Source organism: Desmodus rotundus, chromosome 2 (genome assembly GCF_022682495.2).
Source record: "Desmodus rotundus isolate HL8 chromosome 2, HLdesRot8A.1, whole genome shotgun sequence".
In the NCBI taxonomy this organism is placed as follows: domain Eukaryota; kingdom Metazoa; phylum Chordata; class Mammalia; order Chiroptera; family Phyllostomidae; genus Desmodus; species Desmodus rotundus.
Window position 1 is genome coordinate 2,347,953 of NC_071388.1, and position 12,384 is coordinate 2,360,336.

The 12,384-nt window shown below is 54.2% G+C and overlaps 1 protein-coding gene across 5 annotated transcripts in view; it reads left to right on the plus strand.

Annotated features, from left to right (window-relative positions):
- The first annotated feature begins 263 nt into the window (after nucleotides 1-263).
- IFNAR2 (interferon alpha and beta receptor subunit 2) overlaps nucleotides 264-12,384 on the plus strand; it is a 31,144-nt gene continuing 19,023 nt past the window's right edge. For 2 of the 5 annotated variants that reach the window (XR_008425948.1, XM_024561312.3), the window contains exons 1-5: nucleotides 265-489; nucleotides 6,170-6,260; nucleotides 7,263-7,304; nucleotides 8,637-8,760; nucleotides 10,220-10,392. Coding sequence is in view for 4 of the 5 variants with exons in the window: in XM_024561312.3 (XP_024417080.2) it covers nucleotides 6,206-6,260; nucleotides 7,263-7,304; nucleotides 8,637-8,760; nucleotides 10,220-10,392 (394 nt within the window). In the remaining variant the exon portion in view is untranslated. Of the gene's footprint in view, nucleotides 490-668; nucleotides 926-1,046; nucleotides 2,022-6,169; nucleotides 6,261-7,262; nucleotides 7,305-8,636; nucleotides 8,761-10,219; nucleotides 10,393-12,384 lie in introns of all 5 variants that reach the window. The other 3 variants (XM_053916784.1, XM_053916778.1, XM_053916780.1) reach the window with 3 other exon arrangements.

Consider the following 12,384-nt stretch of genomic DNA (forward strand, 5'->3'; position numbering starts at 1 on the left):
ATGTTGATTCTTCCTCTCCATTCATTGAACACATTTTAAATTGAATGAATTAAATTAAGCGCCAGGCACTGTTCTGGCCCCGGAGGATACCGCAGGAAACAGAACAGCAAAAGTCCCCTTCTCCCTTGCCCTGGGGAGGGTACGGGGCCAAGCGGGTGTGCGCTGCTGGCCAGGTGGTAACTCAGCAAACGTCAGTAAATTGCGCGATCCGTGACCCCGCCCCCGGCCCCCAGGAGGCGGGCGCTCGGCGGCGCGCGCACCCGCGCTGGGGAATTGCCCTGGTTTCCGCGAAGACCGCCTGAGCACTGAGCCCGACGCTCCGCCCAGCGGAGCCACCCGGCCCCCGCGCCCGCGCTCGCGGGAGGGGCCGCCCCCGCGCGCATCCCCCGGCGCGCAGAACCGGGTGCGGAAGGGCGCCGGCGGAGCCCGGCTGCGGGCGGTGGGGCCGCGGCCAAGCGTCCGGGACCCGAGCGGTGACAGGCTGCCAAGGTAAGTCGTAAACCGCGGGACGGCGGGGAGGGGGAAGGGGTGGCGCGCGCGGTGACCGCCCAGCAGATGCGCGTCCCTGCAGCCGCTTCCCGGAATCCCTCCTCCGGAGTGCCTTCCGCCCCTGCGGCCCCGGCCCACCCCGGCCCTGCCGGTTTAAGGGCGTCGGTCTGTCTCCCCAGCGCCGCGCTCCGCTCCTACCCCACTCGGACCTGGACCCTCCCCCAGCAGCGATCCCCGAGACCCGGGACACTGGCTGCTGCGGGGTGTGAGCCGTGCGACTGAGGGGCGCAGAGGGGACCGGGGCCGAGTGCCCCACGTCCTGCCAGATCCGTCGCTTGGAAGCTGGAGGGAGGGGGAGAGACAGGATTGAGCCCCCTCCAGGGTCTGGAGGGGGTGAGAGCGTGCGTGCGAATCCGAGCCTGCGTTTCAGACCCGAGTAAGTCAACCAGTTAAACCCAGTTAGGAGTCCGGCAAACAGTCAACTCACTGGAAAACGCTAGGTATTCCGCCTCCTTTGATTTCCTTGCCTTTTTTTTTTTTTTTTTTTTTTGCAACAGATCTTAGAAACCAGTGTGACAAGCCCTAGGGTCAGCTCTGAGCGGGGAAATCTAAAGAAAACATCCGGGAGACTTCCCTAGTGGTGTATGGTGTGCTCGGGGAGATTTGACCTGTTTGTCCCAGGAAGTGACTGGAACTTTTAAGTTCTCTACTTCACAAGTTATTTCTTGATTTTAGAGCATCAAGAATCTGCACGGCTCTTTTATTCTTACCTGTATTTCCTCTAAAGTTTCTCATGTATTGATTTGAAAGTTAAAGGAAATCTTCCTGAAATTTGCTCCCTATGATTTGACAAATAGTATTATAATTTGCCTTACGAAAAGTTAGAAGAACCACAGCCCAGAGATACTGTCTTGAAAGTGAAACCTATTAAAATAAATATTCCATTCCTCCCACTCACGCCCGCCGCGCCGTATTGGACTCATTTTCCTGTTGCATTTATAAACTTACAACCCTTCCAGCTCTCGAAGAGTCCATGGCGTGTGTGCTCTTTGACCCCATCATTATGTTTTCCTGAACCTTAAATGCTCTTTTGTGGTAAGATGCACTTTGATTTTACGTGACCAAGTAAGAAAAAGTGCTGCCGGTCGGTCTCACTCCCCGGGGCCCCTGGAGGGAGCACGGTGGAGGCCCAGAAGTTCAAATATCAGAAGGAAATGGGCCTTTCACACAGTGGGGAATCCGGTGTGAGCAGAGCGGAGCTCCACTGCCCTTGTTCCTGAGGAGGAGCATTGCTTCGAGAAATGAAAATGGTTCTTTCATTCAATTCGGGAAGAACCAAGGACGCGCGTGTGGCCGGGAGAGCGGGTGGCTGAAGCAAGGGTGCGCAGAACTGGAGAAAGAAGAAAACCGAAGAGAAAGTCGGACGTGGGGAGCAGGGCCGAGCTGCTGCCCCGCGTCTCCCGAGCCAGCGGGGGACTGTGTGCATCTCCTTTCCTTGCCAGCCAGGGCTCTACAGACTGGACGCGGGACAGGTATTCTTCAGCATTGCCCTTGTTGTTGTTTTAATTCTGAGGATTTTTTAAATATTTAAAATTTGCGTGTGCCCGATCACCAGACACTATACTGGTAAGTCAACAAAAATCTTGAAAATGCTCCCTAATGAGTAGGGAAAAAAGAAAACGAGTCTTAGCACATTTAACTATTTCCTCTTCTGACAGAGGTCAGAGGTCAGGGAGATGAGGCAGGTCTGCTGGGCTGACTGAGCTGGAAAAGCCAGCAGCTTGGTCAGGAGGAGCGCCCCCCCAGACCCTTGTGGCCAGGTCTTCCTCCCTCCCCCCCACAGAGAACCCGCCCGCCCCACACCACCTGCCCGGAGGAGGGGCGGGTCAGCACCAGTCCTCCCAACAAGCTGGCATCAGGCGCACTTGTGCGGAGAGGTCAAGATTTCCCTCCGCTGTGTCGCAGTGACAGGCGACAAGGCTGTCCAGGTGCGAGCAGGTGAACAGGAGTGGCGTGGGGAGGGAAAGAAAGTGAAAGAAGGAGGTGCTTGCAAGGAGTCGTCCTGAGGAGAAAGTAGGACCCTTGGAAGAGCAGGAAATTTCTCACAATAGCCTTAGGGCCTACTCTGACCCTATAAAAATGAGAGCTCCGTCAGTCAGCGAGTCAGGAGGAGGAAGCTGGAAGACTGAGATGAAAAGGGAACAGGGAACAGCAGGCTCAGGAACGTACTGAAGGCCTTGGGACCCTGGCCACAGGAGGAACGAGAGTCAGGCGCAGAATCGGTACTGCCGAGAACAAATATGGTTTCCTAGAGGACAGGCTGGATCGAAGCCCAGTGCATACAGATGGGAAGGGGCAAAGATTGGGCCAATTAGAAAGACCCAGCTCTGGGAGGCAGAGACAGCGCCATCAGGCATCAGGATGACGGGGATCCCCAGTGTCGAGAAACCAGCAGATGGGGCGGAAAATGCCAGGAAAAGCAGGATGAAAGAAATGTTATGGAAATGAAACAAAAATGGTCCGGAGGCCAAAAGAAAATGACATTTCCCAGGAAAAAGTGTCACTAAAGATGCTAAAATATAAAGCTTTTTCTTTTCTTCCAGTCTCTGTCTCGACTTGTCATTTTTACCTTTGCCATTTAATGTTGTTGCAAGTTAAAAAATAAAATTCTAGGTGGTTGGCCTGAGTTTTACTAATCTGCCTTCCACGGGGCGAAGCCAGATCTGCCCACGGACATGAGAGCCTGTGGCCCGTGTGGGGAGTCGCCGGGTGCCCTGGTCTGCAGTCACAGCACCACCACATGGAAGAGGCAAACAGAAGCCAGACACGGGAAGAGAGGGTCCCTGGGCACACAGCCAGCCCAGGGACACAGGCCCAGTGCAGCTCCCACAGGTCCCTCGGGCGACTCTGGGCACCCCTGCACTTGAGCCTGGAGGGTGCCAGATCCCCCTCCTGTGAGCCACCCCACGCCCCAGCCTGGACCTGCTCTTCCCTCCCCAAAACCTGCCATCCCAGCCACCAGCAGACTGGCAGCGCCCACATGTCTTTAACCTCTGCCGCTGACTGGCCGTGCAGGGATGGAGCTGACCTGGAGCTCACCCCCAGCAGATTGGCCACCCCCTGGGGGAAGCAGGGTGGGGCAGCTTCCACCCTCCTGGGAGGGCATCCAGGCAACGTGGGACTCTCGACAACGAGACCCAGCAGCACCCACAGGAGTCAGTGGTCCAGTGTGAGACCCTCACCCTGCGGGACACGGGGAAGGGGACAGGGAGGAACAAGATCAAGTGAGCCGGGGCTCACGGTTCCACTGTCCCATCAGACTCAACTAACAAAAGACCAGTTCAGAGAGAACACTGTTCAGAATTTCACATCGGCCACAGGGGAGCAGTGAACCAAGCGTGGGGAACCTCCGCATGCAGGGCCTGGGACCGAAGCTGGCCCTGGCTGCAGAGATGGCCGAGGGCTGGCCTTTAGGAAGGCCGATTTTTCTGTAGTCAGGGAGAGATTTAAGAAGCTCCATGAACAATTTCAGGCAGGGGGCCAAGAGGAGAAATTTGATTTTTCAAGCAAGCTAGAATTAGTTACCAGACAGCTCCGTGAAACTGGAGTGAGAGTCACCAGGAACAAAGAAGGGGAGGAGGGAGGAGAGGACTTCTAATCGTGTAGTTGTGTGTGTGTGTGTTTCCTGGCTGCTGAAGTTCTGCAGAGGCAGACCCGAGGCGGAGAGGGGCCGCCATCCAAGAGAACGATGGAGGCAGCACAGGCCCCAGGGCAGATGTTCAGGCACAAGGGATTCGCCTCCCAGTGTGGCATTCCACAGCCATGCGCGCCCTCTGCTGAGGAGGGACACGGCGATGACGTCGCAGGTGACAAAGGCATCTCTGTACTAGGTGGGTACGGAGTCATGGGGTCAGCTCTGGGCAGAGGGCCCTGGGCAGCTCACGGGTATGTGGCGCCTGCAGGCCATGGCAGTTCTGGCCTGGGACCTCCCAAATTCCTCTAGAGTACCCCGAGGGGCATTCCAGCACTGTTCCCAAGACAGGCCAGAGGTCTTGTCCGTCTGTGTGCAACCATTGTTTCATTTTGACCCGGGGCTGGCGGCTGCCCCAGTGCTGGGGACAGAACAACCCCAGCATCATAGAGCTGCAGGGTTCGGGTGGAGACAGAAGCTGTGAGAGAGAGAATTCCTTCTCACCTTGGAGTGAGGAAGACTTTCGGACTGAAAATGTAGATTCTAAGAAAGAAAATACCTTTAAACGTGAAACCATAAAGCTCAGAAACTTCTGCGTGGTGAAAAACAAACGCCAGTATAAGCAAATCGGGCAAGTGGCAAGGAAAGGGGACCAAAGACATGACGTCACAAAGGGCTGGTGCCCCCCTGCAAACCGGGAAGGAAACAAAAGCAACTCGGTAGAAAAATGGGCGCAGACACAGCAAGACAGCTAACAAGGATTGCTCTTACAGATGTGAAGACAGGCTCGGTCCCACTCAGAGTAGGAGAAGGATTTTCCATTCATGAGTTCGATTCTTAGAGACCCCAGAGCTTGCCGACCACCCCAGGGAAGAGGCTGTGGGGAGGCGGAGCTCTCACACCTTGCGGCGGCCACCAGGCCGGGCGGTGGCCTTCTCCGCCAGAGTCACAGATGCGCAGCTCCTCTGCTCCCGGTCTCTTCCGTCTGCCCCCCAGACCTGCCCCCACCGTCCCCACCCTGTACTTTGCCCTGGCATCCTGTCTGCTGTGGGTACAGCCATCAGCATCCTCGTTCTCTGACTTGTGCTTGGGTTCAACCCATGTGGAGCCCCAAGAGAAGGGAAGGAAGACAGTGCTGGGTCACTTACTGACCCCTCAGCTCCATCTGGCTTAGGTCACGGCTCTCCTCACACAGGATTCTCTTCTCCCAGAGTCCTGCGTGGGCACCTGCCCTCTGCCCCTCAAGCCCAGGGGGGTAACAGCCCCCGCTGTGGGTGGCATCACAAACCACATTCTTACAGTTTTCCTACATCCTGTTCACACGTCGGGTTAAAGACCGTCTCGAGTGTGCTCTTCGCTGCTGGGACTCTCACTCATCGGCCCTTTTGCCCGCAGTCCTACTTCCGGCAAGTTTCCCTTCGCAGAGACAGGCCCCTGCACAGAAGGACGCAGGTCTGAGATCATTTAGCGCAGCAAAGGCGAGCAGCGGTTGGAGTAGCCCCATTCAGACTAATGCTGGAAAGGATGCCCGTCCCTCGGACAGACGGCGCACCCTGTACCACGGCTGCAGCAGCACCTCGCGGTGCTGATGCAGAAAGGCCTCCCAAATCTTTCTTGGGAAAAGGCAGGGTGGGACAGGGGACGTATATATGCCAACCCTTGTCCAAAAAACGGGAGAAGTAACATCGGTTTGCTTTTGTTTATGCATAAGGGTATTCTGAAGGGCTCACCAAAAATAATAATAATGAAAGTACTTCTCTAACGGGAGCAAGTCTCTTCACCACTTACTTTTTGTATGTTGAAAGCTTTGGAACCGGATGGCTGTGTCCCTGTGTGAGGTTACATTCAAGTCCCTCCCTCACGGCCAGAGGCACGAAGGGTCTGGCACCCCAGACAGGGCTCTCCAGCCCATGTCTCCCTCGTCCTGCCTGAGCCCATTTGCATGAGACACTTCAGCGTCTTGATCTCCTGGTGCTGATTCCCTTTCAGATGTGAAAGTGAGGAAGGACTCGCGAAATCACGAAGATGCTCTGGGGCCACAATGCCTGTGCGATTAGACCACTTACCTTGTGTCTCCTGGGTGAGTGTTTCTTTTTATCATAGTTCTTGTAGGAGCAAGCCTGTGATGTCATCGTCACCCAGAGCCCTGTGGGGGGCAGCTAGCTGAGACCCACGCAGCCCGCGCAATGCCAAGGGCCCAGTGGAATGCAGACAGGAAGTCTGTGCTGATGGTTTGGAGTCCATATCTATTTCTGACCTACTGTTAATTTTAGGGGGAAAACCAGATAAACAAGAATGACTTAAGGTTCAATAACTATGGGGAATGTCTTCCTGTGTGATTTGCACAGTCGTTTCTGTCCACACCCTCATTCTGATCAGGATGGAATTGGTCACTTGCCCTTATTTGGGAAGAGGCCAGGCCCCCTCTGTCCGGCCAGCGTGGCCAGACGCAGGAGTCCTTCCTGAACTTTGGTTTAACGCTTCATTTATTACTGACGTTTTCCTGTGGTCGTTTTGTGCCTTTTCTCTACCTTTCTACTGATTCTCGTCTAGCCTCACTGTGTCACCTGTTCCGTGGTTATGAGTGGGACATCTCCCGGGCAGGACCGTCCATGCAGCTCAGGGTGTCCACAACACCCAGGGCAGCCACCCCGCTGCAGCACCACCCAGAGAGCTATGCAGCGGCCCACTCACCGTGCCCAACCCCGTTCTCCCCCACCACCCTTCTGACTCTCTTTACCTTTAGAGTCTGTTAATTAGCAGCATGCTTATTCATATTTGGAGAATTTTCCCAGACAGACTACTTCTCAGACCACTTCCTCAACCCGCCAGCCCTCGTCCTTAGTATCGGCTCCCACGCGGGGCTCATTCGGGGTCCACTCAGGACGAACTCCCTGGACCAGCTGCTGCTGAGACCGTGTCCACTCTCTAAGAGCATTGACTTGAGTGTGGTTATTTTCCTTAGCACATAAAGTCTTAATGTAAAAGTAACATGTGTAAAAGAATACCAGACTCCGAGCAGCAACTATAAATCGAACCCAGAGAAAGTGTTGCTCGTCTCACATGTTTTCCGTCTTTCTAGGATGTATCGGCCTTCTGTTTGGCGTTTCACAGCCTTCGCCCGGTAAGAGATTTCCCTGGCTTGACTAACTTTTGTGTAAGCTCACGGTTTGGGTGGCCACTCAGAAGTCTAAAGTGTGGGAAATTTGATATTTCCGATCCCAGGTTTGTTGCCCATTTTGTTTGAAATCTTTTCCTCAAATACTTTCTCTGGAAAAGGAGGCAGAATCAGCCAATTCTGGTTTTCACATTTGTCTGATGAAACTATTATAAGAAATGAAACACTAGAGATCATTATAAAACCCCTTAAAATAATATTCCATTAAACTCCTTCATAGAAGAATGAGGAGACACAGATTATGCCAAACAAAAATGATCCAAAAATAATTTCCCTTTAAAGTGCATTCTTCTACCTCTTATTCACTACCTGGTACCAGAGAAACGAAGATACTTTTCTTTCTTTCTTTCTTTCTTTTTTAGGTTTTATTTATTTATTTTTAGAGAGACGAAGGGAGGGAGAAAGAGAGGGAAACATTAATGTGTGGTTGCCTCTTGGGTGCCCCCTACCGGGGACCTGGCCTGCAACCCAGGCATGTGCCCTGACAGGGAATCAAACCGGTGACCCTTTGGTTCGCAGGCCGGCCTCAATCCACTGAGCCACACCAGCCAGGGCAGGAAGATACTTTTTTAAAGTAAACTTCTTGCCTACACGTGTAACTCTGTGCCCAGAACTTCACCTTGTGTCCAGTACACGCCCAGTCCTGTGACACCCACTGGGGGACGCCACCTCAGAGGCTCGCTGGTGGCTTCCACCTCCCAGCTGCCACGTCGGGTGCCCCCACTTCTCCACGGCACGGTCTGCAGCATGGCTCTGTGGCGCCTCCTTCGGCATTGTTGTGGGGTTACCTGCCCTATCAGGGCCCATTCGGGCCCACATTATTCTCTCCCTCCCCTCTGGGACAGGGAATGAGTTCAGTGGGGGGCGCATAGGAGGAAAGGATGGCTGTGGGCAGAGCTTCGGGGCAGGGCTGGATGCGCTGCCCCAGGAGCCGGGAGGTGAGCAGAGAGGCTGGAGCGTCCCAGGACGCCTGGGTGTTGTAAACCAGTGAGCCCCCCAAGTCGGGGAGGAGCTGGGTGAGCTCCGGCTCTGCCCACACAATGCTGATTTCCCGCTCCCTAAGCTCACCTGCCTGATGCCGCGGGGCCCATTAATTCATTGCATTAGTTCACGCCCCGTGTCGGGAGAGCCGTCTCTCCTCCCTGTGCTTCCCAGAATGCTGGGCCCCTTTGCTAGGAGTGTGGGCTGCAGACCCAACGGGTGGGCTGGACCGTGGCCCGGAGCACCCCACCGGTTCCGGATCCCTGTGTTTGTTTACTTTTTCCCCTGTCCCTTTAGAATTCTCAAATGACACTTGTGATTTCAACATGGTGTTAAGAAATTTCCGGCCAATTTTATCATGGAAGTTAAGAAACCCTCCCACTGCACCAACCCACTATACGTTATGGTACACAGACATGAGGTTAGTACGACATTTCGTTTTTCTCTTGTTAAATGTGTTATCTTTCTACTGTGTGGGAGTGGGGGGGGGTCCCCGCAAGCAACAGAGCCCCCGGCCCGTGTGTGTTTTATTCAGAGCTTTGAAACCTCAAAGACAAAGCACAAATCCTTTTGTAATTAGGTTGAACACTTTAACAATTCAAGGCTATTTTTGACAAAGCATATTTATAACCAAAGCCAGCGTCTACAGCTCAAAGCCTCAGAAACAAAATAAGTATTGTGACTGGTTTTCACAGTTATTTCTCTAATTCAGTAAGTCGGAATGTTTCCAAGGGAGTCATTCTCTGAGTGAGTCCAAAGGTCTGGTGACCAGATCGATGGCTTGTATTCCCTTTCCTTTGCTCAGGGAGACAAATGGCCCCTGAGAAAATGTCCCGGCCCAGACTGGGCAAGGCCCAGGCCCCGGGGCCTGGCGGGGCTGGACCAGTGAGCCTGTGCACAGAGCTCAGGCTCTCTGCACTGTCCCTCCCACTGCGGGGCCGATGCCAGGACTGGCCCTGGCTCTCTTCTTTCCACGTGGGACAAGCACCCTCACAAGTCGCATTTGGGCCCAGGAGCTCCTCAGGGTGACCTTGTGTTTGGTGGTTACTTGGCTGAGAGCTGTTACTACTACTGATGGACTGGAGGGCCTTCGAGTTTCTCCTTGGTGCTTGATAAAGTCTTTTTTTTAATCCCTGCCCGAGGACATTTTTTTCATTGCTTTCAGAGAGAGAGAGAGAGAGATGGATTGATTGCCTCGCACCCAGACTAGGGGTCGAACCCACAACCTTTAGGTTACCGGACGGTGCTCCAACCAACTGAGCCACGCTGGCCAGAGTGGCAGCTGCTAAAGTCCCAAGTTTCTCGCTGCACTTGGTCATGTGGATCCCCCACATGCCTTTCTGAAGCTGAAGGGATGGGATGTCTGTGTTGTCCTGTGTAGCACAGGCTGACCTAGGACGGGCCATGGGGTCCTCAGCTGGAGAGAGACGGGGTGTCGGGAGGGTGGTGTCACTCATGACTGTCCTGCAGGGGCAAGGAGATCTGGGACCTCCACCATGAGCGTCCAAGGTTTGCTCCCCCTCCCCCATCCGTCCAGCCCATGTTCACCGAGCACCTGTGACACCCCGGGGACAGCCATGGCCCAGAGTCCCTGCCCTGCTGGGGTAGCCCTTCTGCAAGTGGCCACAGACCTTGGTCAGTGAAATGTGGCAGGTGGTGGTAAATGGTCTGAATAAAAATGTACAGATAAGGGGGTGGGGAGAGAGCGGTGGGCGGGGCAGGGTAAGGTGTTGCATTTTAAATGAGGTGCTTGGCCCCACGACTTGGCAAAACAACCCCAGACCAGAGCCACCGAGGAAGGAGGAAGCGGGCCAGGCCCGTAATGGACTCATCCCGTAAGTGCCAAAGTTTTCCCTTGACTGTTTCTTTTCCCATCCAAGTGACAAAAAAGACACGGAGATTGTTGAGCACTGCACCAACATCACGAGCCTGTCCTGTGACCTCACGCATCTGTGGGTGGACATGTCCGAGACGTACGAACTGTGGCTCGTCGGGTCCCGGGGGAACGCCACGCCGGTCCATTGTTTCGGCAGCATCTTCCCAGAGGTGGACAGTGAGTTGATCTCTGTTTGTTATCTTCACACAGCCATCAAGGCCATCGCTATTTCTCTGCCGTGCGGTAGGCAGGTCTGCAAAGGTGCTTTCGAGTCGGGGCCAGGTTTGTGGCCTGATCCCTCTGCCCCGCCGAGCCTTGACTTTCCAATGCAGGAAGTGGGACAGTCCCCTGGGCTTTTGGAGGATTGGCGGTGCCTGTGGAAGGCAGACATTCAGGCACTAGGACCTAGTACTGGTCGGTTTGTTTTCCAGCTGAACAGGAAGTGGGGAGCTGGGCTACACGGCCTGGTGTCTGAGCAATCACAGCTCTCTGGGCTAGTGTTTTCCTTAGTGCTGCAGCCCCTCCCTGGGATTGTGCCCCGGTAGCCGTCTGCCCCGGGGGTGCCACCGCATGCAGGCCCCTGTGGGCCCGGACTCAGAGAAGTCTGCCACGCAGTACAGGTGCATCCCTTTTCCTTCCGGCGGCCGGCGTCGGCTGCCCCGCCGGTGTCTGTGGCCCTCAGCTGGACTCCACCACTTTGCCAGTGTCCCGATTTGCAATCTGTGGCCAAGAGAAAGCGTCAGTTTTAGCTCCTGGTCAAGAGGGGGCACGCTTCGCCAAGCAGCAGTGACGGCCGGGCCTGTTCCTGTGTGTGTCCACCTAGAAAAGAGAGAAAAGCATGGCTCACAGGTCACGGTGTTCGGGTCACTAAAGAGAGGCTAGTGAAGCTGGGAGGAGGTAGCATTTTTCAGGACTCCGAGTGGCAAGTATTAAAATGTGTCAAGACCCAGGTTTAGAGGAATGTAGGGAGTGGTCTTTCTGCAAAAGGTGTTTGCAGAGCACCTGCTGGGATCCCGAATTCCTCTTGAGCAGTTTGTCCTGAAGAGGTCATGGACAAAAGCAAAGATTTAGCTCCGAGAAGACTCGCTGATACACAGATTCTTTTCAGAAAAATCAGAGTCAGACCGCGAATCAGTGAGATCGTGGTCCAGCCACTTGGTGGAAGAGAACCAGCCATGTAAAACTATGAAGGCCGGGGGCAGCTGACTTCCTGTAAAGGGCCAGAGAAAGGCCACTTTAGTCTGACTGTGCGGGCCACGTCTGGTCTCTGTGAGAGAGTCTTTCTTCCCTTGTCCACAGCCCTTTCAAAGTAAAAACCATTCTCGACTTTCAGGCTGTGCAGAAATTCAATCCACAGGCCATTGTTTGCCAGCCCTTGATGTAGGTGAATATGTGTTATTAGATTTATGAAATGAGTGCAAACATCCCCCATGTGAAACAGTGTGGGTAAAGCATGGTGTGATTGTGGCTGGGGGGCGGGGGGTGAACTAGTGCAGTTTATATTTGTCTATATACGTCACACACACACACACACACACACACACAGCAGAGACAGGGCGATTAGCCACATTCAGGGACAATTATCTATATTTCCTGAGATTTCTCCCGTGGTTATGTTGATGGGAGAGACCTGGTTCTTCCTGCTGACATGTGTAAAGACTTACAGGTCAGCAAATCTAGTAGCGTGTGATCAGCTTATTAGTGACCCGTTCCCATGGAAGAGAACGGGGTTGGGTAGAATTGGGGGGTGAAAGGCAAAGTTTCAGGGCGAAGCAGAGCGGCAAAAGTATGAGTGGCTGAAGACCAGGGTGGCAATCCCCTGTATGGCCTGAGGCCAGGTGGCCGCAGGTCCAGTGTCCAGAGAGCCAAGAGTGCCCAAGCCCCCGAGAGAGAGGGAGCAAGTCCTTTGTTCTGAGGACTCACATAGTTGGTGGGATGGGAGGAAAAAAGTCACATACTGATTAACAGGTAAATGTGGTGCCAGCTTTCCTGGGGGAACGTGACCACCCAAACTCAGGCATGTGTGGGGGTCTGTTAGCCCGAATCCTTATCTCGCTCCAGACCCCATTTGTTCATCTTGCTGTAAAACACATACGTGACAGGAGGCAGTTAATTAAAACTGAGGCACTTTCCAAAGTTATTTATGGGCTCTTTCTGTAAGCATCAGGG